General features: G+C 47.2%; 1 protein-coding gene across 6 annotated transcripts in view; it reads left to right on the top strand.

Annotated features, from left to right (window-relative positions):
• LOC144127797 (uncharacterized) overlaps window positions 1-27,602 on the top strand; it is a 468,909-nt gene extending 441,307 nt beyond the window's left edge. For all 6 annotated transcript variants that reach the window (XM_077660710.1, XM_077660711.1, XM_077660712.1 and 3 more), the window contains one exon: window positions 27,359-27,602. In XM_077660710.1, coding sequence (XP_077516836.1) covers window positions 27,359-27,550 — 192 coding nt within the window. In that variant the 3' untranslated portion in view covers window positions 27,551-27,602. The remainder of the gene's footprint in view (window positions 1-27,358) is intronic.
• The last annotated feature ends 242 nt before the right edge of the window (window positions 27,603-27,844 follow it).

Here is a 27,844-nt window from a genome sequence, read left to right on the forward strand (position 1 = left end):
AGCCATTTACAGAAAAGTATTAAGTGTACAGCCGTTTCCTCCTCCTCTCCGCACGCAACGCACAACGTGTCCATTTCGTGATACCTGACTCTATATGTCTTAGTCCGCAAAACTCCTGTCCTGGCCTCAAACAACAAAGAGCTTCCCCTACATTTATCATAGATATTTTCTTTGGCAATTTCCTGCTTAAAAATCCCGTATGTTCCCAGTGCTGATTCCATCAGCATCCCTTTTTTCCCACAGAGCTCTATCTGTTCCTTTAACTTTTTCTTAACCGATAATTGCTGATTTGCCCCCTACTGCTTTCCAGATATTTGCTTGTCAATTTTCTAGTTTGCTTTCTCCATTTCGTATCAACATTCCGTATGTACAGGTATCTGAAAATTTTTGTAGCCCACTGCTTTTCCCCCATTTTTCTCAATCGCTCCTCAAATGCTATCTTGCTGCTAGCTTGTCTGCTCTCGAATGACGCCCATCCCATATCACCCTGTACCCGCTGATTTGGTGTATTGCCATGTGCACCCAATGCTAGCCTCCCTGCGCCACGTTGCTTAATTTCTAACCTTGTTTGAACATCTGGTCTCATGCACAGGACCGCATTACCGAAAGTCAAGCTAGGAACCATCAACCCTTTACAGATCACTCTTGCCACTTCTTAGCTTTGTAATTCCACAGTGCCCTATTTTTCATGACAGCTGCATTCCTACTAGCTTTATTTATTACATATTTTTAGTGCTCTGTCAGATACTCTGCACCGTTATTTATCCACACCCCAAGATACATGTACTCATCCACTACTTCTAGCGTGGACTCGCGTGCCTTGACCACTCCTCCTGGTGTGCTTTTACTTGTTGTGTGTACATAGCTACGGGATCGGTTATGTTCAAATAAAGGTTGGACGTTCAGCGCTCTTTACTATCTTCTCCTTCTTCTTCCCGTTTTTGTGTTCGCGCTACTGATACATACTGAACAGCATGTAGTGGCAGACCAAAGAACAAGCCTTTATTGCTTGGCGTTACTATCTTTATAAAGACACCGCAAAGGTCAGATGACTGGTTGTGAAATACGAGATTGCGACACGTGTAAACAGTCTTGCTCAGGCTATACATCAGCACGCGCGCTTGATAATACTTTATTCCTGCCACCTAAGCTGCAGTAAGTGAGGCTATCTGGTGGCTTCCGAAGGCGAGTCGAACGACGTGGTGGCTGTAGGTCTTCGGCTTGAGAGCTGACTTCCCGTGCCTCCGTACCTTGATGAGCTTCTGCGTGCTCGGAGCTACACTCGGCTTTGTCGTCGGTCCGGAGTTGGCTGGGCTTGCTAGGTGACGACTTTTGTCGAGCCATGGCCGGTCTACGTGGCGCCGCTGCTGTCCCTCCAATGTGGCCATGCGCCCTCCCGTCGTGGACACCTCTGTCGCCGGCATCCACTTCCGAGCAGACTGAAACTGGCGCAACCATACATGCCTTCCGGGTTGAAACTGGTTTATAGGGGTTTAACGTCCCAAAGCGACTCAGGCTAAGAGGGACGCCGTAGTGAAGGGCTCCGGAAATTTCGACCACCTGAGGTTCCTTAACGTGCAGTGGCGTCGCACAGTACACGGGCCTCTAGAATTTCGCTTCCATCGAAATTTGACCGCTGCGGCCGGGATCGAACCCGAGTCTTTCGGGTCAGCAGCCGAGCGCCATAACCAGTGAGCCACCGCGGCGGCACCCAGGTTGAAATTGTGTTGGTGCTCTCGCAGCTTCTGGAACTGGTTCGCCGGAACCATCATTTCCTGCCACTCCCGTGTCTGAGTGAAGCTGTCAGCCTGGTACGTGGACGGGAGCTCAACAGCAGTTCAGCTGGCGATTTTGCTCCTTCCATTGGTGTCGTTCTATAACGGAATAAAAACTTTATTAGTTGTTCTTGCAATGTACCTGCCGGATACTTTCGCAGCCCTTACTGTCCGCACAGCCCGTTCCGCCAACCCATTTGGCTGAGTACGGTATAGGGCTGCTGTGACGTGTTTCACATGGTTTTCCTGTAAGAAACTGGACAAGGTGGCACTTGAAAACTGTGGTCCGTTATCTGATTCTAAGTAGTATGGCAGGCCAGAACGTGCGAAAGTACCTTGCAGTACTTGAATGGTGGTCTCCGTTGTGGTGGTCTTCAAAGCATTGGCCTCAATCCACTTCGTCTCGGCATCCACCAAAAAAAAAAAAATTCGCAGCCATTGATGGGGCCCCGCAAAATTCATATGCAACCTTTACGTTGGTTTGTTGCTCGCCGGCCATGAAGACTGAACTGCGGCATCCGGCATGGACTAGCACTGTATACATTGAGAGCAACTTTGAACTAACACTTCGGTGTCCCTATCTAGTCCAGGATACCAAAACAACGCCCGTGCTTTATGGCACTGATACCAGGGTCACTGTCGTGCAGCACTTTTAGAATGCATCGTCGCGCCGCACCCGGCAACACTACTATAGTAGGATACAACTTAAAAAAACAGCAGTTAACACTGGGCCACGGTCCGCGGCGTACTGTATTACTCCACTAGCCTATTACAAAAATGAATGAAATTAGGTTTTTAATATTTGACTTTATTAAACAAGCCACTTCCTGTTTTCTCGTTATTATCTTAATTCATAAGAAGGGAGACGCCAAGGACATGAAAAATTACAGGCCGATCAGCTTACTATCCGTTGCCTACAAAGTATTTACTAAGGTAATCGCTAATAGAGTCAGGGCAACGTTAGACTTTAATCAACCAAATGATCCGGCAGGCTTTCGTAAAGGATATTCCACAATATGTCATATTCACACTATAAATCAGGTGATAGAGAAATGCGCAGAATATAACCAACCTCTATATATAGCTTTCATTGATTACGAGAAAGCATTCGACTCAGTGGAAACCTCAGCAGTCATACAGGCATTGCGTAATCAGAGGGTAGAAGAGCCTTATGTCAAAATACTGGAAGATATATATAGCAACTGCACAGCTACTATAGTCCTCCATACAGTCAGCAATAAAATTCCAATACGGAAGGGCGTCAGGCAAGGAGACACGATCTCGCCAATGCTGTTCACCGCATGTTTACAGGAGGTATTTCGAGGCCTGAATTGGGAACAGTTGGGAATAAGAATAAATGGAGAATACCTAAATAATCTGCGATTTGCTGATGACATTGCCTTGCTGAGTCACTCAGGAGGTGAACTGCAGATCATGATCAATGAGTTAGACAGGCAGAGCAGATCGATGGGTCTAAAAATTAACATGCAGAAAACCAAGGTAATGTTCAACAGCCTAGCAAGGGAACAACAGTTCACAATTGGCAGCGAGAGCCTAAAAATTGTGACGGAATACGTCTACTTAGGGCAGGTAGTGACAGCTGATCCGGATCATGAGAGGGAGATAACTAGAAGGATAAGAATGGGGTGGAGCGCATTTGGCAAGTTCTCGCAGATCATGAGTGGCAGTTTACCAATTTCCCTCAAGAGGAAAGTGTACAACAGCATAATCTTACCGGTACTCACCTACGGGGCAGAAACGTGGAGGCTAACGGAAAGAGTTCAGCTTAAGTTAAGGACAACGCAGCGAGCCATGGAAAGAAAAATGATAGGTGTAACGTTAAGAGATCGGAAGCGGGCAGAGTGGGTGAGGGAACAAACGCGGGTTAATGACATCCTAGTCGAAATCAAGAGAAAGAAATGGGCTTGGGCAGGGCATGTAATGCGAAGGCAAGATAACCGCTGGTCCTTAAGGGTAAGGGAGTGGATTCCAAGAGAAAGTAAGCGGAGCAGGGGGCGGCAGAAGGTTAGGTGGGCGGATGAGATTAAGAAGTTTGCAGGCAAAGGGTGGATGCAGCTGGCAAAGGATAGGGTTAATTGGAGAGACATGGGAGAGGCCTTCGCCCTGCAGTGGGTGTAGTAAGGCTGATGGTGATGATGATTAAACAAGCCAGGTATCAAAATTCTACAGCTTATAACTTTTTTCTCATGGTTAGCTTCTTGTTTAGGTGACAAGAGAAGTTTTAACAACGGCCTACATTTTTGTTGTGGAGGAATTCTGTGCGCCGGTCCTGAATGTGGGCCGAGGTTCACTGCAGACTTAAGTTGTATCCGACTATAGATGGCCCCAGATCAGATCGTGGCTGGCCTCAAGCGAGAAAAGTACGGCATCAGGTGTTGCTGTGCTCCAGATAAGTGCCCTGGCCATCCGCGTGAGCCTGAACGTCTTATGTCCGCTAATTACTGAGCGGAAAGGATCATGAAATTTAGGCCCAGTGTATAAAGCACGTATTACACAGGCTCATGCTCTCCTTGGACACCCAAGCCCAGCAGTTGTAGGCGATTGAGAGCGCCTGCATTAGCACTGAGCTTTCCTGGGCAGTACCCGAGATCATAATGGTAAGCAATGCCCACCGTTGAATTCTTGCTGCGGCCATGTGCGGGATCGGCCTCTCCTGGTGAAACAGTCCTCTCAGTGGCTTGTGATCCGTCAAATGTTTCGCCAACAAGTTTCGTTTTCGCTGCGTCACTGCGAACCACATCACATGTACGTTTTGCGACGCGCGTATTTCCAGTAGCGCCATGCCAGCATTCCGACACGCTTCCACTGCAACCGGTTACCGCACTCTACTTTCATGACCAAGGGCCTCCAGTGGCCCCCAAAAGCACGTTAGGCGCAGTGCAGCCTTCTCCAGTGTCGACCACCATTCACGATTGGCCTCGAATACCCTCCTTGGAATGACTGTGATAGTGGACCCTGTATCCACCAGCATATGCGCAGGTTTCGGCCTTCCCCAGATGAAATCCATTTCGAATGACTGTGCGGACTGTAGCTATGAGCCACCAAAGCATAGAGCATTTCTTCTCCACTTCCATGACTGCCGTCTGGCTCCACTCCGTAAATTCCTGAGGGGTCAGCACGACCACTGGAACACATCCTTGACAGGTGTCCCTTCCTGCCGCACTTGTGACACGTCGCTTTCTTGTGTCTTCACACTTCCGAGGCATGGTTCAAGCCACATCTCCCGCATCGAGTGGGCTCTCGCTTGGATCCATGCCTGCGTCGAGACTTATGCCGATTCATCCTGCGCTTCTGTACGAAGTTCGCAAACCCGTTTTCGTCTAAGCTCCTTTCTTGCACTGCCGGACGTTCGTTTCTGTGGTTTCCGCTGCTAGAGAAAAAGCTTCTGCCTCCGTCAAGATCAACTTTTATGACAACATATCTCGTCGAGCTTGTTCATCACTGATTCCGCAGACACTCAGATCCCGCAACATGCGGTCCAAAAAACTTCTGGAAACTGCAATCCTTGGCGAGACGTCTCAGGTCGGTGCTGTAATCCCGGACCTGTTCGCCTTCTGCTTGGTTCCGCATGAAGAAACATAAGTCGCGGCTATCTCATTGGCTTGGGGATCGAAGTGGGTGCCAGGCGCTGTACTCGTAGCTGAGGCTTTTCACTGATTCCGACTGGCACTGGCCTTGAAGCACGCGAACCATGTTGTCATTCAGCGCCGGCACCAGAAGCACACACTTTTTCCCTGCATCGGTCATGCGTGGCCCTCAAAGGAGGCCTCCAAACGAACACGGTAAGTGCTCCAGCTACTGGTTGTGTCGTCGAGCTCGTGTGGTCTGGCAGTCATCATGCAGGCTATCCCATCTTCTTCGCTACTGAAATAACGGAACGTAGCCGGCGGGTAGTGGCAGACGTAAGAATGAGCGTGGATTTCTTGGTGTTACTGGCTTTATAACGAAGCCGCGAAGGTCACATAACTGGTCATGAAATGCCAGAATGCGACACGTGTAAACCGTCTTGATCAAGCTATACATCAGCATGCTTACTTGATAACACTACAAAAACGAGGGTTGTTCTTTGCCCAAAAACAAGTGTTTTTACTCTTTACGTGGCCATGAAGATGAAAAACCGCCTCGTCTCTGAACACCAAGAAGTCAGGGCGTCTATAGTCCGCTGCTGCTCGGATTGGCAGAATGCAGCTCTCTTGGTTTTGTCTGCCGGGATTAGATTTCGACGCATCCGCACTCTATAATGCCACCATCCCCTCTTTCTTAGAGCTCGGCTCACGGTGGTCGAGTGTATTCTAAATTCTAAACATCAGTCCAGCGCGAATGGACGTCATACGAGGATCGCCTTCAAATGCTCCCTCGAGTGCATCGCCGATCTCGTTGTGTGTCTTGCTTCTGTCACTTCTTACCTGCCTCACGACCTACCCGGTTTCTTCAAACTTGCGTCGTCACTTCGAAGCTGCGTAATGAGAGGGTGGTCGACAGCTGAACTTCAACTTGAACTGCTTGCAGACATAGCGCATGGAGACTGTGTAAACCACACTACCGGCTGCTGTGATGTAATTCTGACTTGTGCGCACATGGTCGTGCGCAGCCGTCATAAGGCGGCGCACGTTTGAAGCTTATCACCACATGTCGGTATATAAGCAAGCGGAAAATAAAGACGCGGGTTCTTTGCCCCTCATCTGTCAACTGTCTTGTCTTTGTCTGCTCCTGAGTCGCGCCGTTGCCGTGAGACGACAAGGTGCCGGAAGTGGGATCGCGTTCGTAGGGGCGGTACTGCGGCGCTCGGCCGACAGCGGATTGTGCAACGGATACCCCCGACACCTCCACGTCAACACACGGCGGTACGGCCGCCGCGCTGGCAATTCTTCCGCTGGCAAACTTCAACTTTTACCGGACATTAGAGTGGCCAGAATGGGTTCAGAAGTTCGAAACTACCAATACGCCACAGGTCTTAGCGAAAGGCCAGACGAAGTCCCAGTCCAGATGCTGCTGTACAGCATGGGCAGGCAAGCTAGGAAAAATTTTCGAACTTTTTGTTTCTCCGAAGACGAATCGAAAAGCTACGAGGCTATCTGCTCACTTTGTGGTAACAAAGAACGTTGTGTACGAAAGCGCCTGTTTCCACCGCAGGAAACAGGAGCCCGAGGATTCAGTCGACCAGTTCGTAACCGCTTTACATGTCCTGGCCGACCGCAGCGATTTCGGCACCCTCCGGACTCGTCTGGTACGGGATACGTTCGTCGTCGGACTTGCATATGCCGCACTGTCAGAGTCGCTCCAGATGGATTCCAGTCTCTTTGAGACAGCACTTGCAAAGGCTCGCCTCAAGGAGGCGGTTCGGCGACAACAACGAGAACTACACCCCACCGAGGTGAAGTCCGAAGTTTGGGCTGTAGCTCCAAAGACGATGGCGAGTGCCTCGACTTACGCAAAAGTGACGTTCTCCAACTTAGTGGACACCTGGTTCAGAAGAGTCAGGAGGACTTCCAGCGATGCCGGTTTTGTGGGCGGTCGTACCATCCAAGGTTCAAGTGCTCTGCTCGGGCGATATGGTGTAACAGCTGTAGAGCCAAAGGAAACTTCGCTGTGGTCTGCATGAGCAACCCCCCTCCCCCCAACCATGAGGTAGGCGTTTCTGCTCTACAGTCAGAGCCAGAGAGCTACTGTGTAGGCATGCTTAGTGGTAGAAAGGCTAGGTTTGTTCAGGTAATGATAAATAGAGCGCCGGTTTTTGCTAAGGTCGATTCCGGAGCGGAAGTCTTGGTCGTTCCACTAATTCTCCAGAGTGCCTTCGCGGTTACATCCATAACGCACAGTCTTAATGGGAGCAGGAGGTCAACGCCTCTCCTTGAAGGGGTCTTTTGTGGCAGAGGTCGTCTGGAAGCAGCAAGTCACACAACAGACGCTGTATGGGGTAGAATCTGTGCATACTGCTCTCTTGGGGCTACCAGCCATTGAGGGCCTTGGTGAGGTGAAGTTTGATGTCCTGCGGGATTAAGAATTTGAAACTATGTACTCCCAATTGTTACTTGGTCTTGGCACAGTGTCCGATTAATACACCAGTCGGCTGAAGGCGGGTGCTCACCTTTCGCCATAAGCACACCTCGTTGTGTTCCAATTACATTAAAGGAAGCCGTGAAAGCCAAACTACTCAAAATTGAACGAGTAGGAGTAATTAGAAAAGTTGATAAGCCAACCGAGTGGTGTGCGGGCATCGTGCCAGTGTTCAAGCAGTCAGGCACAGTGCGCATCTGCTTAGATTTAACCCAGCTAAACGAGAGTGTTGCGGGACCGTTTTGTGTTGTCGAAGGTTGATGATGTGTAGGGCGTTCTTGCGGGAGCATCATATTTTTCGAAGTTAGACGCTAACTCAGGCTTTCATCAAATTAAATTGGCCGAGGCGTGTCAGTTGCTCACCACTTTGATTACACTTTTCGGCCGCTACGGTTTCTGCCGGTTACCATTTGGGAAACTTCTGCCCCGGAATATATTCAAAAGCGGATGGGCGAAATATATGATGGTGACGGGGTAGTAAACCTCATGGATGACATTAATTTTTGGTTCATCAAGGACCGAACACGATGAAAGGTTGCACGCAGTCTTAAGGAAGCTTGTTACAACCGGTGTCACTCAATCGGGCGAAATGTTCGTTTGGCGTTCGCGAGGTAGCGCTTTTGGACTACGTTGTTGATTCAACTGGCATCAAACTGCGGACCCTAAGAAAGTACAAGCAATCGAAGAAATGGATGTGTCAGCAGCGGTACCGGATGTGCGCAGGTTTCTGGGCATGGCCAATTATTTGGGAAGGTTTGTTCCAAACTTAGCTGAACTATCTGCGCCGTTCTGTGAACTGCTCGTGAAGGGCAAAGAGTGGCACTGGGGCCAATCGCAGGAGAGAGCGTTTGCTGCTTTGAAACAGTTGGTGTCGTCAGCAAAGTGTGTTGCAAAGTTCGATCCGGCGCTTCCCATAGTCTTATCGGCTGACGCGTCTTCGTTCGGCATCGGAGCAGTGCTGCTTCAAGTGCAGGCAGATGGACAGAAACGGGCTGTGGCTTTTATTTCCCGTGCCTTGACGCCAACTGAGCAGAGGTACGCGCAAATTGAAAAAGAAGCCCTCGCTCTCACCTGGGCGGCCGAACGCCTGGAATGTTACTTAAGAGGGCTTGACTTCCTGTTTGAAACTGATCACCGGGCCATCGTTGCTCTTCTAGGAAAATCGCCAATCGACATGTTACCGCCGAGAATCCAAAGGTGTCATTGAGGCTTATGAGGTTTTCCTTCACCATTGTCTATGTCCCTGGAGAACAGATTGTCACTGCTGATGCCCTTTCTCGGGCACCTTGTTAAGAAATAAGCCCTGTGTTGGGTCATTTGTCGCCTGATGAGGTTAAGTTTTGTTCAAGGCTCCGTCGGTGAAGTTACGTCCTCAGCCCAAGGTCCGGCTGGCGCAACAAGGCTAGGCTACTTGCCAGCAGCTATTGCTCTACTGCCGGAATGGTAGGCCGCGTTTCACAGATGTCAACAGTTGGTTGAGGCCTTTTTGGTCGCACTGAGCACACCTTATAGAATGTGACGGGGTGCTTATGTATGATTACCGCCTAGTCATCCTTCAGGGGATGAGAGCTGAAGTCCTGGCAGCGTGGCATGAAGGCCATCAAGGGATCGTAAGATGTCGCGCTCGAGCTCGCGAATCTGTCTGGTGCCCGGGGATTAGTTCAGAGTTGATTTCGGCAGTGAATAACTGCTTTGAGAGCTCTAAACTGATAGTACATTTTGTACAAAGGGCAGAATCAATGATGCCATTGAAGTCGCTTTCTTTTTTTTGGCAGAAACTTGCAGTTGTGAACTGCTTTTCGCGGTTTCCGGAGGTTGCTTTGCTACAGTCGTCCAATTTTACTGCTGAGCTGAAAAGCTTTTTTGCCAGGCATGGCATACCGGAAACATTGGTGACTGATAATGGCAGCCAATTTTCGTGGCAAGAATTCCAGGAATTTGCAAAAGCGCATTGGTTCACACATGCTACGTCAAGCCCCAGGTATCTTCAATCTAATGGTGCAGTGGAGCGCACAGTTCAAACCATCAAAAGATTGCTAGAAAAGTTAGCAGATCCGTACTTGGCGCTGTTGGCATACAGGAACACTCCAAGCCCCTTGGGCAAAAGCCCTACCGAACTACTCATGAACTGACGTTTACGCTCAACATTACTGCTGCATCCCAGCCGGTTGAAACCTTCAAATCGATCAAAACATAAAAGTGTTCGTCAGGAGAGACGAATTAGTCAGAGAGAAGCAGCGGCGCAACTTCGGCAGCCATCACGTGGCTAGACCGCTTTAACAGTTGCAAGCCGGAAATCGGCTGTGGCTCAAAGATAGTCGGGTCAGTGGTACTGTTTTCAAACGGGCTTCTCAGCCGCGGTCCTACGTCGTCAGGACAGATGCGGGACTGGAACTAGAGAGGAACCGGCATGCATTGATCATGTATAGGTCACAACCTGAGGAGAGCTACGAGCGCTCGGGTGAAGTCCCTGAGCTTCCAGGAACACTGCAAGCTGTAGAAACACGAGAGTAAGCAGTGTCAGGGGAAACTTCCTGGACGGAACATTGTCCCCATTCCTCCACCCTCCCCTTCTACTGCTGCTTCGACTACACCAAACAATAGTATAACGTCTGGGGCTTATGTCACCTGTTATGGCCGCGAAGTAAAGAAGCCGGGACGTAATGGCGTCACTTAACCCGCTACCAAGCCTGGTTTTACGTGCAGGTGCATCTATCGAACATGGCAGACTAATCAAAAATTGCCGTTTGGGCGAGTTGGTGTGACATGAATCGAAAAGACCAGCGCGGAAACAGACAGGGACACAAGAAGAAAAAACACTGAAGACAGGACGAGCGCTGACTAAAAACTCTTTATTGTCGAGGAACGCTCAGCACAATATATGCCAAAACACCACGTGACAGTCAGGGGGCCAAAGATTACAACCTAATCCACAGTCATCGAGGGGCGGCCAACACATGCTTGAACCAGAAGGAAAAACCACAAAATGTGAAAAAAGGGGTGAAACTTTTTGACGTGAGCATATCAAAAGTACCTTAAACAGCAAAAAACCAGTAAAAAAAACACAAGGAAAAAATACACAAGTGCCAAACAACATCGTGGCCAAAGGGCGGTATCAAGAACACTTTAACAAGAACAAAGAGCGAGCCTAAAAGGGCCCAAGCAAGCGAAGCAAAAGCAGAGTCATAAATCTAAAAACAGATAAAACGTCATGCAACCCTACAGATGCCACAAACAACTAAAACCAAATGAAAGCAACCTAAAAGGCAAAAACTTGTCAACGCCAATAAGGTAAGAGGTAAAAAACAGTGTATGTAAAAACACAATTTGGACAATTACCACTTATGAGCCGCACCAAAAAACCTGAGGAGAAGAATGAGCATGGGCTAGCATAGGAAAATTTATGAGCAAACGGGAAGTGGGAGGCGAACACGTAAAATCAGTAATCTTTAGGCATGGTCAAGGAAGCGCATTTCTTTCTCGTGCAGTGAAATTGAGGGCGTGCTTACGCAACTGTCCCCTGCCTTAGCAATAAAGTAGGCCTCAATGACCTCCCTTTCTGTTTTGTTTTTTGATGTTGCTAAGAACCTTGTGTTCTCTAATATATATAGGTTTACACTTGTGGCGAGGCTGGTTGCAGTGGTCTGCTAGATTACTTCCAGACCCTCTATCTACGTTGAGGAAGTGCTCCCTGGCCCTGACATTAAAGCGTCTTCCCGTCTGGCCTATGTCAGGGCCAGGGAGCACTTCCTCAACGTAGATAGAGGGTCTGGAAGTAATCTAGCAGACCACTGCAACCAGCCTCGCCACAAGTGTAAACCTATATTAGAGAACATAAGGCTCTTAGCAACATCAAAAAACAAAACAGAAAGGGAGGTCATTGAGGCTTACTTTACTGCTAAGGCAGGGGACAGTTGCGTAAGCACGCCCTCAATTTCACTGCACGAGAAAGAAATGCGCTTCCTTGACCATGTCTAAAGATTACTGATTTTACGTGTTCGCCTGCCACATCCCGTTTGCTCATAAATTTTCCTATGCTAGCCCGTGCGCATTCTTCTCCTCAGGTTTTTTGGTGCGGCTCATAAGTGGTAATTGTCCAAATTGTGTTTTTACATACAGCCTGTTTTTTTTTACCTGTTACCTTATTGGCATTGACAAGTTTTTGCTTTTTAGGTTTTTTCATTTGGTTTTAGTTGTTTGTGGCATCTGTAGGGTTGCATGACGTTTTATCTGTTTTTAGATTTCTGACTCTGCTTTTGCTTCGCTTGCTTGGGCCCTTTTAGGCTCGCTCTTTGTTGTTGTTAAAGTGTTCTTGACACCGCCCTTTGGCCACGATGTTGTTTGGCACTTGTGTTTTTTTCCTTGTGTTTTTTTCCCTGGGTTTTTTGCTGGTTAAAGTACTTTTGATATGCTCACTTCATAAAGTTTCACCCCTTTTTTCACTTTTTGTGGTTTTTCCTTCTGGTTCAAGCATGTGTTGGCCGCCCCTCGATGACTGTGGATTAGGTTGTAATCTTTGGCCCCCTGACTGTCACGTGGTGTTTTGGCATATATTGTGCTGGGTGTTCCTCGACAATAGAGTTGTTAGTCAGCGCTCGTCCTGTCGTCAGTGTTTTTTCTTCTCGTGTCCCATTCTGTTTCCGCGCTGGTCTTTTCGAATCATGGCAGACTAGCTGCGCTGTGCTATCTTGGCCTTTGCGGTGTATGGTTTGCATTGTTTTCATCTGCTGTTCTTTGTAATGCTTTGTTTTGCTACTGCTTTCGTGGAAAAACAACAAGAGGGGGGGGGGGGGGGGATGTGGTGTCACAAACTTGTGCGCACCGGTCATGCCCAATCGTGATAAGGCGGCGCACGTTGGAAGCTTATCACCACATGTCGTTATATAAGCAAGCGGGAAGTAAAGACGAGGGTTTCTTGCCCCTCATCTGTCAACGGGCCTGTCTGTGTCTGCTCCTGAGTCGCGCCGTTGCTTTGATGCGACAGCTGCCACTGCCAAGGAGAAATCCTTGTCGATGTAAATTTGCACAGTGGCGCTCGAAAGACCACAGCAGAACGAAGTAAGGACGTCTGAGACAGCAGAGAAGAATAATAAAATTCAGCGCCACAAGCCATAATGCAAACTTGAAAACACAACTCGCGAAGTCTTCTGTTTGGGTAGAGAGAGCCGCGAAAGCGCTTCACGAGAAAACGGGCAAGATAACTTTTATTGGTAAATCGCCGTCAAGCCGCATAAATGTTTACGGTAGTTTGAAAATGCATTTGCCGAAAAATATTCGCCGTGCTAAAGCAGACGACATGGCCCGAACGGCGCATTCAAAGCTTGCCGCGCGGATTGCAACGCTAGCCTTGGTAGTTTTCGGTCGCGGCGCTTGCCTTCTGCGGTGCCAGATGGCGCCACCACTACCCTTGGGCAGGAAATTTTAATTTTTCAATATCACTCTCTCGATCTCGACACAGATGAACCTGGTTTCACATCACGCGCGGCCAAGCCTGGCGAGTACCATTGTGATTCCTACTACGCAACAAAGGGGACCATCGTCATTCCTACTACGCAACAATGTAGGCCGTAGGTAGCATGGGAACGGCGACCACAGAGCAAAGTGTCTCTTGAACCGCAAGCATCTCCGCACAGGAGGAGGAAGGAGGTTCTGAGAGGCGAAACCTTGACGTTTTGTTCAGGGAAGGCTTGCAAGGACAGTAAACTGCCGTTGTTGTTTCGCAGGCTTGGATGCTTGCGTCAACGTATACAACGATGGAGCCATGCGGCAGATTGGCGTCTTGCTATTTGGTCGCGAAAAGACGATGCCGCGCGGGTAGATGATGGCCGATGTAGTTCAGTTGGTTTATTGTCGCTTAGCTCCACAAAAGGCCAGGGAGGAAGAACTGTCGTGGGCGGCTGTAGAATGGAGTGCGATGAAGCATATGCCCTGAGTGCACACGCTGACTTCAGGCGGCGAGCATCGCGTCGTTGCTGCACCAGCTCACCTAGTGTATTCAGCTGCGCATGTTCTTGGAGCGCCACAATCGGGGTAATGCGGGCAAGGCAAGTTATAACCCTCATTGCCTCTAGATAAACAGTTTCTAGGCCTCAAGGCCATTGAGCCCTCATCAAATGCTGAAATTGGGCTTGGTGAACGAGGCGCGGTTGCACAACCGCCCGCACCAACTGTCGTGCAACATGACAGCGGGATTCGCCTGTTTTAGGAGCAATGCGTCTAATCAGACCCAACGCCTGAATTGCTTGCTTTTTAGCCCGAGCAAGCCAAGCAGTGCCTGTTCCTGACTCGTCTATGGTCAAGCCCAAGATTTTTACGGTCGAACTTTTTTGAATTGGAGTTCCGGAGAGATGGAGATGAATTGCTGTTGCAGCAAATTTACGGCGCCTCCAGCGGTTGGCGACGGACACGAACGTGGTTTTGCTCGCTGAAAGCTCAAAACCAATTGAAGAAGCTTAAGTCGACGTAATATCTATGGCTGATATCAGCCAATATTGTAGGGCTGCTGCTTGAGTCAGGTCGTTGTGAGTGCTCCACACCATTATGCCATCAGCATACAATAAGAACTTAATCTCAGAGACATCATGTAAGCGCCAAGCAAGGGGGATAAAAGCAATATTAAATAATGTTGGCGATAATACCGATCCATGGGGAACGCCGCGAAGAGGCACAAATGATCCGACGGCCTCACCACTGAGGCGTATCGCAAACTCTCGGCCTTCAAGGAAGGATTTAGCAAAATTGCGCACTCTGACTGGGAAATGCAGCATGTCAAGCGATTCCAAGATGGCAGCATGACTGATATTATCGTACGCCTTTTCAACGTCCATGGCCAGTACAGCACGTACATTGTGGCTGCGAGTTGAGACCAGAACTGTTGACGCCAAGGCAGCCAGTCCATCTTCGGTACCTATGGACGTACGAACGCCAATTTGGGCTGGATGGTAGAAACCATGGTTCTCAAGCCATCACGACAGTCCTTGTGGCAAGCATTTTTTCGGTAAGCTTGCACAATGTTGACGTAAGAGATATAGGCCGGAAATTTCCGAGGTCTGTCGGCGGTTTCCCCGGCTTTGGTATGGGGATCACAATAGCCGATTTCCAGGCTGCTGGTACGACTCCTTCTATCAATACCTTGTTAATGGTGGCCAGGAGGTGAAGCAGTACAGCGGAACTTAAGTTCTTGTAAACCTCGTACGGAATGGAGCCCGGACCGGGCGCAGTCTTCCGACGGGCCTCATCTATTGCTGCAAGCACCTCGGGCATGGAAAATGCGCTTGCAATTCCCTCGGCATCGGCTGTAGATGGGAGCTTATCGACATATTCTGGAATGGCAGCCAAGGGGGCTCCTATGACCCTCGGAGGCAACACATCATACTCGGGGAAAAACTTCCACGCTGCCTCTCTGGCGAAATCATCCGGAGCTCATCATCATCATCACCATCAGCCTTACTACACCCACTGCAGGGCAAAGGCTTCTCCCATGTCTCTCCAATTAACCCTGTCCTTTACCAGCTGCATCCACCCTTTGCCTGCAAACTTCTTAATCTCATCCGCCCACCTAACCTTCTGCCGCCCCCTGCTACGCTTACTTTCTCTTGGAATCCACTCCGTTACCCTTAAGGACCAGCAGTTATCTTGCCTTTGCATTACATGCCCTGCCCAAGCCCATTTCTTTCTCTTCATTTCGACTAGGATGTCATTAACCCGTGTTCGTTCCCTCATCCACTCTGCCCGCTTGCGGTCTCTTAACGTTACACCTATCATTTTTCTTTCCATGGCTTGCTGCGTTGTCCTTAACTTAAGCTGAACTCTTTTCGTTAGCCTCCACGTTTCTGCCCCGTATGTGAGTACCGGTAAGATAAAGCTGTTGTACACTTTTCTCTTGAGGGAAATTGGTAAACTGCCACTCATGATCTGCGAGAACTTGCCATATGCGCTCGACCCCATTCTTATCATTCTAGTTATCTCCCTCTCATGATCTGGATCAGCTGTCACTACCTGCCCTAAGTAGACGTATTTCGTCACAACATCCAGGCTCTCGCTGCCAATTGTGAACTGTTGTTCCCTTGCTAGGCTGTTGGACATTACCTTGGTTTTCTGGTTGTTAATTTTTAGACCCATCGTTCTGCTCTGCCTGTCTAACTCATTGATCATGATTTGCAGTTCACCTCCTGAGTAACTCAGCAAGGCAAATATGTCATCAGCGAATCGCAGGTTATTTAGGTATTCTCCATTAATTCTTATTCCGAACTGTTCCATATTCAGGCCTCGGAATACCTCCTGTAAACATGCGGTGAACAGCATTGGCGAGATCATGTCTCCTTGCCTGACGCCCTTCCTTATTGGAATTTTATTGCTGACTTTATGGAGCACTATAGTAGCTGTGCGGTTGCTACATATATCTTCCAGTATTTTTACATAAGGGTCTTCTACCCCCTGATTACGCAATGCCTGTATGACTGCTGAGATTTCCACTGAGTCGAATGCTTTCTCGTAATCAATGAAAGCTATATATAGTAGTTGGTTGTACTCTGCGCATTTTTCTATCACCTGATTGATAGTGTGAATATGATCTATTGTGGAATCTCCTTCATGAAAGCCTGCCTGATCATTTGGTTGATTAAAGTCTAACGTTGCCCTGACTCTATTAGCGATTAACTTAGTAAATACTTTGTAGGCAGCGGATAGTAAGCTCATCGGCCTGTAATTTTTGAAGTCCTTGGCGTCTCTCTTATTATGAATTAAGATAATGTTTGCATTCTTCCAAGCTTCTGGTACAGTCGAGGTCATAAGGCATTGCGTATACAGGGTGGCTAGTTTTTCTAGCACGATGTCCCCTCCATCCTTGAACAGATCTGCTGTTACCTGATCCTCCCCAGCTGCTTTTCCCCTTTTCATTGCTTCTAAGGCTTTCTTTACTTCATCTTTCGTTACTGGCGGGATGACGCATTGCTGTGCACTGCTGTCTTTCATTAACGCTCTGATTACATTGGCTACTGTACAGGTCTGTGTAGAGCTCTTCGGCTACGTTAGCTATCTTATCCATATTGCTAACGACATTGCCCTGCTTGTCTCTTAATGCATACATCTGGTTTTTACCTATGCCTAGTTTCCTCTTCACTGCTTTTAGGCTACCTCCGTTCTTTAGAGCATGCTCGATTCTCTCCATAATAAACTTCATTATGTCGGCTACCTGGCTCTTATTTATTGACTTTGATATCTCTGCTAGTTCTATTCTGTCGGTAGGGTTAGACGCCCTCATGCTTTGGCGCTTCTTAATCAGATCTTTCATCACCTCAGATAGCTTTTCAGTATCCTGTCGAACTGTCCTACCGCCTACTTCTACTGTGCACTTCGTAATTATTGATGTCAGATTATCGTGCATTGTATGAACATCAAGATTGTCTTCCTCAGTTAAAGCCGAATATCTGTTTTGCAGCGCTAGCCTAAACTCGTGTGCTTTCCCTCTTACGGCTAACTGGTTAATGGTCTTCCTCTTCACTAGTTTCTTCCGTTCCCTCTTCAAGTCTAAGCTAATTCGAGATCTGTGTGGTCGCTACAACGCACCTTTCCTGGGACAGCCACATCCTGAATGATGCCAGGTTTAGCGCATAGCATGAAGACGATTTCATTTTTAATTTTACCATTGGGGCTCTTCCAGGTCCACTTCCTGTTTTCTCGTTTGCGGAAGAAGGTATTCATGATCCGTAAATTATTTCTATCCGCGAATTCGACTAATAACTCTCCCCTGCTATTTCTAGAGCCTATCCCATAGTCACCTACCCAAGCAACCACAGATATCCACTGGACGGCTGACGGAGGTCCGTTTCGGATGTTCCGGACGTCCGCTGAACATCCCCAAACAGCCGGTGAACGTCCGTCGGCCGTCCGATGGGATTCCAAAGGTATATGTTTGCATCGCCGTCGGACGTCCGTTTAAGGACGTCCGTTGCCGGATCTTTTTCGAATGTTTGCATATATGGTGCATGGATGCTTTTTTCACTCCCGCGAGGCAATAAAATGGAAAACAGTTTAATGTACCGCTGGCGTATTTTATTGTCCTTGATGTACATAAGGAGAGGAGTGACTTATATTCGTAAAATATCTGACTTCAGGTATGACAAGCTTGGAAAGCACATCCATAATCTTCCCACCCACAGAATTTCTGAAAAGACAAAGCAACAAACATCAGTCTTGTCAAACTCGTGAAAAAACGCAGTAGCCTAAGGAAACATCAACCAATTAACAAAAGTGTTTACAGAGCACTCCTATTACAGATCAGGTCGCCAAGCAAGCATTTTACATCATAATTTATAGCATTTAAATGAATGTAGAAAGAATAAGTATACTCACAATAAAATTTAGGTGTGTAGTATAACTTATATCATACATGTTTTCTTACTGATACTGCTATCACTAGACAATGACACTGTTTTACCAGATAACACCAAAGAAAGCTGAATGGCACTTCATGTACTGAATGTCAACAGTTTCAAATCCAGTGTGACAGGAGTACAAATGCATTTATGTACAAGTCTCGGAGCACAGAGAGTAGCAACAACGCTATCTTCACGTCGCCGCGGAAAAACAGATCACACAGGATATAGTGAAATAGCACTCATTTTTCAACACATAAAACATAACATGAAAAGTAGTAGATGAATGAGGTATAAAAAAACTGCGAAACTGATTATGATGAAAAGATTTTGAGCAAAAATGCACCTGAAACAGATTATCTGTAGCAATGCTAGAAAGTGAACGGGCACAGTATATCACACATTTTGCGCGGCAGGATTGTGATGTTCACGGCTAACAAAGAAGCCATCACCTCGTGCTTTTAACCCCAGTCTCTTACGAACAAATGCTATATGATCCTGTTGCATTGCCCAAAAGTAATTTTCCAGCAGTGTACTACTCACCCTCATAGGCAACCAGCTATGGCATCCACACTAAGGCTTCTTTCATCCAAAGTCGGCGCCGTACGGCATTCCAGCGTTCCAGAAGAGCTCCAGGCGCTTCCTGCGTCTTTCGAATTGCTCAAGTGCCGCACCACTTTTGTCCGCAGACCAAATAAAACCACACTTTCGTAATAAAGATCTAAAGCAGCACCACGTTACACAACAAAATGACAACGGCGCCGCAATGTTGACTGTTGGATTGGATTGGACTGACCGCAAACTGAGATACATGATGACAATGACAGGAGTATTTGGCGGGAGTTTTGAATTTACGAATGCTTTCAATTGCAAGTTTAACAAAGTGGACATGATGTCGCACAATTTCGATAATTTGTAGAGGTATTATAAACTTAAAATTAGTAACTGAGATGCTTCAAAATTGTGCAACACCTGCTTCCACCCTTAAATTATTTTGGGTCATTGGCGGCCCTTGCACTACAGAAAGGATTGTTGAATCGGTCCAATTTACAAACGTATTCACGTGAAACCCTGTAGCTGATGCAAAACATTTCATGGAAGCAGATATTCACTTTGAATTATTGCGATTTCGAGCCAACTTGCCCATAAAATTCACAAAATTTATTTCCGGGATAAGTCTTGATAAAAAGAATACAAAATATATATAAACGGAAGGCGCAATTTTTCTGTGCGAAAAATAAAAAAAACGTCCATACTCATGTCCTGGGAAAATAATCAGCCGTACATACCTCGGACGTGCGCTTCGTCTCTCATGCGGATATACAAAACCGGACACTGTTCGTACGTCCAATGAACGTACGGATAAGTATATCCGAAACCGGATTCTGTTCGTACGTCCGATGGACGTCCAATCTCGTCACAGGACGTTTGGATCTAGTTCAGACGTCCGACGGATATCTGTGGTTGCTTGGGTACCGCGTGGTCGTCAGCCGGCTTCGCACAGCTAACTTAGCCCGGAGCTAAGTTAGCTGTAAAACATGCTGTGGCCGCAGCGTCAGAACGACGGGAACCATGTTTCATTGCACGGACCGTTCGCCAGAGAGCAGCATTCGATGACTTTGTCGAGAACTGCTCACACCACGCATGCCACTGATCGTGTTCATATCTGCGAGCCTTGGCAGTAAGGTAATTCAGCCTTGTCCGTGTTTGCGCAGAAGTCTGGTCTCGGGAAACTGCCATCTCCGCTTGTCGGCGAGCAGCCTACAGGTTGAGCAGACCCACATCCGGCACCGGGCGATTGACGTCAGTCCAGGTGACAGCAGTAGCGCAGTTTGTATGCAGTCCACAAGTAGTGTAAATGATTGCAGAGAGAGATATTCGACGGCGGTGCGAAAGGTGTCCCAATTGACCACAGAACACCTACGGCGGAATCGGCGGGCCCTTAATGGACAGAGATCGATGATGATAGGATGGCGGTGACTACCCCAGCATTCTGGCTCCAGGTGCCACGAGGGAATGCCGGGACCTGACCACGGCCCTCCTGCAGTTCTCATTGGTAACCATGATCCCAAAAGAACTTCTCCGCCTCAACGCCTGCAGTTCCCGCCACTGGACGCCATATCATCCCCAAACGAACAGTGTGGTAGGACGTACTAATCGGACGCTCACCACCAGGCTGGCTATGTACGTCGCTGCAGATCATATGGACTGGGATGGCATCCTCCAATTCATTGCTCATCCATACAACACAGTGCAACATGAGACAACTGGTTACAACCCTTTCTGCCTGCTCTATGCTCGCTCGTCTAGCTCTGTCCTCGACACCATACTGTCATTTTTCATTCATGATGAACTTTCTCTTGCTACCACACTCTGCAGAGCTAAAGAAGCTCGCCAGCTTGTCTGCGTTCGAATTTTATCTGCGCAAGAGCGCTCTAAGAACCGCTATGACGCCCGACACCAACAAGTTTCTTATGTTCCTGGTGACATTGTGTGGTTGTGGACACCTCTACGCAAGCGTGGCCTTTGTCAGGAACTGCTGTCACACTACACTGGACTGTTTGTTGTGTTCGAGTGCATAAGCGACCTGAATTATGTTATAGCATGCCTAACTGCAAGTGGTCGACGGTCACGCCAGTCTCAGGTGGTGCATGTAGCGTGGCTCAAGCGATTTCATCCGAGAGGTTCTATTTAACTCGCCCGACGGGCTTCGTCTACGAGGAGGGAAATGACGCGCGCCTTCGTAGAATATTGACGGAAGAAGAAGGTCAGTGGTCGGACGGATCGGTAGAGGTAGAAGAAGAGAAAGGGTAAAAGAACGCCTGTAGGCTTCGTCGCGGTCCTGCTTCGATCGATCCCTCTGTAAATAAACCCCTGTGTGTACTAAGCATGTAACAGTAATAACAAGATGCAGCTGTACATGCAGAGTGGTCATTAGAGCACTGCAAGTGGCAAGAAATAATCCAGAGCTCTCCATTATGGCAATTTTGTATTGTGCTGGTGAAGTGTGGTACATATATTTTGCTGTACTTTTCTTTTTATCATAACCTCCTTGTCTTCACTCGCCCATTTTGTGAGGGCAACAAGCCACTTTTATTTTCAGATTTGCTCAGAATCCTTCCTAATTTTTTAGGCAGCCCTCTGTAACAACCAACTACTGTGCTTTCATTGCATTTGCATGAACAATTCAGTATATTGCCGCAACATTTGGCAGCTCTATGTTATCACTTAGCGTGCAGTCCAACAAAATCCTTCCAAAGCACCAGGTTTCTGCTGTGAACTTCACTGACAAGCCTGGGAAGGTAGTGCTTGAAATAAGATTGTGACAACCACGTGATGTGTTCAGCTACAAATTCTGCATCATACAAGACCAACTATAACAGTGTTGAGCAGTGACCATAAAAAAAAATGACTGAGATCTCTGCAGTCAAAAGATGGTAAACTGCACTTTAAAATTATATCGATTTTTTCTAGTTTTGGCCAAGTAATACTTTCCTTCGGCATTCTCGCTCACGTCATACGTGTTACTGTTCACAAGCTCTAAGTAATCATTTGTGTAGAGGCACTTGATCTCCAAGATGCTGGTTTCACCAACTAATCCGTCTGGGCTCGCTGACAAAAACGGGTGAGTTTCACTCAGAATGGTGCCACACTGCTTCACTTCAACTTTGCACAGCTTCTCGAACGTCTGTTGAGCAACAGGCTTACACCGCTGCACATTGCTTGCGGCTTTGTTTATCCTAAAGTAAAAAAAAAGGCGTGATGTCCCAAATCTGTCGGGTCATGTTTCTTTTTTTCGTGGCAAGTTGGCGACATTTCATACCGTCAGCCTCAGCTACTGTCCTCCCATAGAGGGCCAGCCTATCGCACGGTCACCTCTGCAAGCTGTAGCCTGGCTGGGTTTTTCAAGCGAGCCCACTGGTCGTAGAAGTGTACACAAGTGCTGCCGGAAGGCTCATCATCCTTATGCGATGTGCGTACAGGTGCACCTGTGCCAACTGCGGGCACATTGCCGGGTATTTTAGCATCGATAGTTAACTGTAGCAAGCTCCTTTTTGCCTAAAGAAGAGGCACTATGTTGGTGGTTCGCATATCTTGCACATACTCTTGTAATGCGGCAGATCAGCACTCTTGGTTTCCACCGACGTCTCTTGTTAACACCTTCTTCATTTTGAACTTCATATTGAACACATATAATGGCATCACATTTCTTTTTGTACCACGATTCCAAGGTGCGCTTCGATCTGTGCACGCTTGTCCAGTAAGGCCCTGCCTGTTGAAAAATTCCATTTTCCACAAGACTGCACCTGCCATCTCAGGAGAGATTACAATTTTTTTTAATCAAGGCCCCCAAAATAGCGGCTCATATAATTTTAATATCTTTGCATTGAACAAAATACTAATGCAGGCCTGCCAAAGAAGGCTTGAGGGGTGGTGCCTGGCAGATGGCTACATAATACTAAAAAATTCGTGATTCGTTGCATTTCAGGGTACAAATACGGGCTTGCAAAAGCCAACAGAGGGTTTGTGAGGCAGTTCCCGGCAGCATGGGAGATGGCAAGTCAAGAGCATACATTATACATCAAAATATATTAAATCTTACTGAAATACAGTTGAGACTAAACAGTAGATGGTGTTGCACATATGAACAATATACTAGCACACAATTTTTGTCATCAGTTGGCACAGTCTCAACGGTTTTGTGCAGATTCTGGATTGATGTTCGTGACACATTCTCCCTTCAAAGAGTTTGTTGCGCAAAGCACCATGGTCTGCCCTTGGTGCAGAGATTGTGGAACAGTGAGGCGGGGCAAGGGTGACAGTCGCCCCCACCCGGCCTCCAACTGCTTGCGCTGTGATCAAATTTCTACAAGTGCCATTTATAGGGTGTTGTAAGAGAAATCGCAGTTGGGCTGAGCTAGTCAGCTGTAAAGTATTTTGTTCAAGTAAACTATACCAGTCATGCCCAAACATAAGTCGTTTATTGACTGACCTGTTTTCATGAGCATCATTGCAGAATGAAGCTGACTATGCACATACTTTTTAACGTAGTCGGTCACTCCTCTTATACATCTCTATAAAGCTGCCCATTTTAATTGAAAGCTTATATGCATTAACAAATGCATCTTTGGACAATGCAATATAGAGAAAAACTAATGTATAAATAAACTAAGGAATAACAACAAATTTAATGTTTTGCCTCCTCCCCCAACTAAAAAGAGGTTCTGGAGTCCCTGCTTGGTGGCATCGCGGGGTGCTATGCGAAACCGCGCCTTTAATAGCCTGTGTGGCTGTAGACTTTTTGCTAAAACAACCGTGCAGTTGCAGGAAGAAAAAAGTACGCTACATGACTTTGTAATGCACAACCAAGCGTGGTATGATCGAGCGTCGTCTGCTTGCGATGGTGCAACAGGTCCCCTTACAAAATAAACATTTTCATCCACTTGATGGATTCACAGCTGCCACACTTTTCCGCTGATTACATTATTATAGGAGTCTAAGCTCTTCAAGGCCTGGACATCTTCTAAATTGCATGCCTTGGATGTCAGCAAGTGATATATGATGTGGTGCTCCTACACAGGTGGCCACAACTTCATGTCGTCCGCCTATTGTGCAGGATCGACCGCCTTGGGATGCGGGAAAACAGGGGGACCTGCGCAAGGAATATAATCAAAACTGTAAAAAAACCATTTGCCGCTAACAGTTGAATCGGCTGCATAGGTCGGCGATAAACAAAAACACATCGCATCGGCTCGTCCACACCGTCGTCTGGAAGAAGCTTTGAAATGCACTAGTTTTGACCGTACTGGCATTTCCATTGTTATATTTCAAGTCTATGCACTTTAAATAGGCCCATTCGTGGTGTGACAGACCTTCACAACAAATTAGTTGCAGCGAGTCACCTTCGGGATGTGCTTCACAGCCTTATTAATGAAAGAATTAGTTCGAGCAACTAAAAACCATGCGCACAAGTTACGTGACTCGCGGCTCTGCAGAATTGCGCTCGAGGGTGATCAAAGACACGACTATATACGCATATGCGCCGCACATATGCGCAGGAGCGTGTTATCACTGTTACCGTTCATTCAATTGCTATCGAATCATACAATACAAAGTTGCCAAAATGTTGTCACCAAGCTTCAAAAATGGAAAATTGGCCGTGGTTTAGCTCTGGTTAACCCTAGTTGAATTGCGAAAGCTTCGTTTCTTCGGCACGTCGTCTACGCAGCGTCTTATTGCAATGCTCTCGAGAACTCAAAGCGGTCTCTTCCGCAGTTGAAGAGTCACTCCGGGACGTGGCACGACTTCTAGACGCATCTTGCTTGTAGCCGCATTGCTGCTCAGCAGGTCAGCGTAGCTTTTTTCGTCCCCGTCTTGGCGCCGGTTGCTACACTCATGTCGAACCAACTGGGCCAACAGCACGTTCTGTTCCTGAGAAGGTTCTCACAGATACTGATGACCAAGTGTACAGGGTACCCAGCTCGACGAATACGCTTGGCTTGGGCATCAAAGCCATGTGCCATCTCATGCTCACAGATTTTTTTCCACTCAAGCGAGTTCCAATTATTCCTTTCTTGGTTAGCTTGTATTGTGCAAGATGGCGAGTTGTACATTGTTAAACTCGGAAAGGAAGTGCGAACCACACAACCACGAAAAGGAGGGAAGGCGACGACACAGGTGCTATTGCATAAGGAGATTTTTTTATTTCACATCGTGGCAAAAGACAACCAACAAATAGCAAAGCCCGTGTGTCCGTGTGACATAGCACTTGCCACATTTCAAGGCCGTGGGATAACCCCAGTTTTACAAGGCACTTACCAAAACTGGTTCTCGGTGTTGCATTCTTTGCAGCTAGATCCTTTTTTTCTGGCCGTGGTTAGTTTTTTAAAGACACACCTTATGAGCTCATCAGGGTAGCCAGCCATTGTCCGCTTATGTAAGTGCTGCGGGGAGCAAGAGATGCTTTAGAGGCCATGAACCCAATGAACCTGCAAAATTTATTTACAAATTATGAAGCACTTGAACAGTGAGCAGGTGACAAAGCTTACCACCGGAAAAGGGACAGTTTGGCTTTTGTGATTGCTTTTGTTGTATTTGTGTGCGCTATGGTGCTGCTGCATTACAGGCATTCAAAGACTTGATTGCAGATATGTAAAAGGCACAGTCATGTCTGAATACCTTTAGAAAGTAAGGTGTAAGGTGTACTCCACCTCAGTAGTTCCTTGTAGTACTACCAAACCCGCCATGAGTGCACAGGCAACGTTCTGACGCTTCAGAATGTAGTGTCAGTATAAAACAGGCGTATGGGCATAAGGGAATGTGTGATTTAAAGTGCGCATGAGTAAAATGCAGTTTCATATCGAGCCTTTGCATACGCTTGTGCTACGTACGCTATTTACCGAGTTTAGCGTGCGTGACTTTTGCCTCTGTTAGATTGTTTCCAAAATGACGGCGCCCTTCTAAGCAGCCTCGGACTGGACAGTGCCGCTTTCAGTAGGTTCACTGGTCGCAAATGGGGCACTGGGCTTTCGCTTCGTTTCTTCTTGCGTATAAGAAAACATGTGAGCAATAAATTTGCTTTAATTTTTTTATTTAGAGTGACGATTCATCCACCTCTAGTCTTAAGAGGAGCGTCGATTTGTTGACAAAAAATGGTTCCCTTTCTAACAACCAGATATCGTGATTAGGTTGAGCTAGGTTGAGCGGCACTGCGGGGGCTGTGCATGAGACCAGAGGTTCAAGCAAGGGTAGAAATCAAACAGCGTGGGGTAGGTAGGCTTGCTTTGGGAGCACATGACAATATAACAAATCAGGGGACACAATGCAGTATGGGATGGTATGTAGAGATCGTTAATATTGTATATACTCTTTGCTTGCCATATCTGTGTACGCCACGAGCAGACGACAGGTCACGGAGGATTACATTTAACGCGCTCTCCTGTTTGGCTGAGGGGGTGCCTGCCTTCCATATTGCTGCAAGGAAGTTATGAGATGCAGTATAGTTGATGCTGGCTTTTACTTTTCTGCAGCTTTGTACTGTGTGCATCCACATTGGTAAATACAGCATAATTGTACTTCACGGTCACACTCCACGTAAGAACAACATACAGTGAAACTCCAGCAGAGCGAATACCAATTTATCAGTTAAACAGTTTCAAGAACGTCATGTCCACCACGCATCTCTTACGGACTTTGGTTTGGTTTCATGGCTTCAGAATGTCATGCTGTCAAAAAGGCTTCAAGTGACTTTATGAAAGCCCAGATCATTTTATTGCTACCCATATTTCAAATTTAATTTATATATCTAGCTCACTTCTTTCAACCCAATTGCTGTTCGTTCACTGTAGCTCGTCAAGGATTTACTTGAACAGTGTCTTGGTATAGGTACTCTGTAATTCATTCATTTTAAGTTTCACTGTGCATGGATGTTAACCAGTGTTGTGTGGATACTGCTGGTGGAGATTGAAAATTGAATTGGTGTTCATTCTCAACACTGGTCTTTAATAAGGGCGATAATGTTTTGTAAGTGAATGTGTGTGATTGCTGTGGAGTAGTGATTGGAGTGGTTGAGAGAGGCGAGTGCCATAAGGCGGGAGTGTCATTTTTCAACAATAGTTGCCACTTCGCACTTAGCGTGAACGCTCATTGTTTACTGTGCTGTTTGTTGAGAATGGCATCTTTGGCACTGAGTGCTGTGTTCCCTTCCTGCTGAAAACTAGTAGACGGTTTGGGTTAGCTTTTTGAGGTGGAAACTGATGTCATTCTGTTGCGGTTTATAATGAAAGCATTCCATTCATAGTGTATTTGTGAATATAATTACTCATGAAAAACAGCGAAATTCTATCCCAGTGCAAGCAGGGACAGGAGAGCAGTGGTGTAGAAATTGAAAATTCAAAGGGTAATAGCCATGTGTATGTCAAGTCGAAGTGTAGGCATAAGGCATGGAGCACAGCTCCAGTGACTGTACAAAGACTATGCGAGTACAAAGCAGTCAAGCTATGTTAACGATCTTCTTGTGTCGTTTGATGTTTTTGTCGTTTTAATGCGGTTGTTTTGCATTTCATGTGAACTTCACTGCAGAGCAAGCCATAACACATGCTTGCACGGCTCCCATGCTTTGTGTTTCAGAGTGGAAGCTCTACTCCCATGAAAAAACAAGACGCTCCGAAGAATGACATTCAAGCGGCGGAGCGGGGGCGTGGCTGTGACGTCATACCATATGATTCGGTGCAGCTGCGGCGCGCGGAGGCGGCGGCGTTCGCTCGCCATCGTAACTGCGCTGAACAGCCCGATTCAACGCTCACCTCGCAGTTGCGCTGAAGCATGTGACTCGCCTTTCATCTGATAAGCTAATAAAAAGCGCAAAGCGTTACTTAACGTTCACATATAGCCATGGAGGAGTCGCGTGCTGGCACCAGTGCTCCGGCTGTGTATTGTAGACGGCTGATTTGATCTGATAATTCTTATGACCAACAACGTCGACAGGGCGCATTGGCAAAGGACAGGGCGAGGACACGTGCCAAGATTGAAGCAGAAACCGAACAAGAACGAGAGGCTCGTCTCACGCTCTGTACACTAGGTTCAGCCGGGTTGCACCCCGGCCCTTATCGTACC

This window comes from Amblyomma americanum, chromosome 4 (genome assembly GCF_052857255.1).
Source record: "Amblyomma americanum isolate KBUSLIRL-KWMA chromosome 4, ASM5285725v1, whole genome shotgun sequence".
NCBI lineage: Eukaryota > Metazoa > Arthropoda > Arachnida > Ixodida > Ixodidae > Amblyomma > Amblyomma americanum.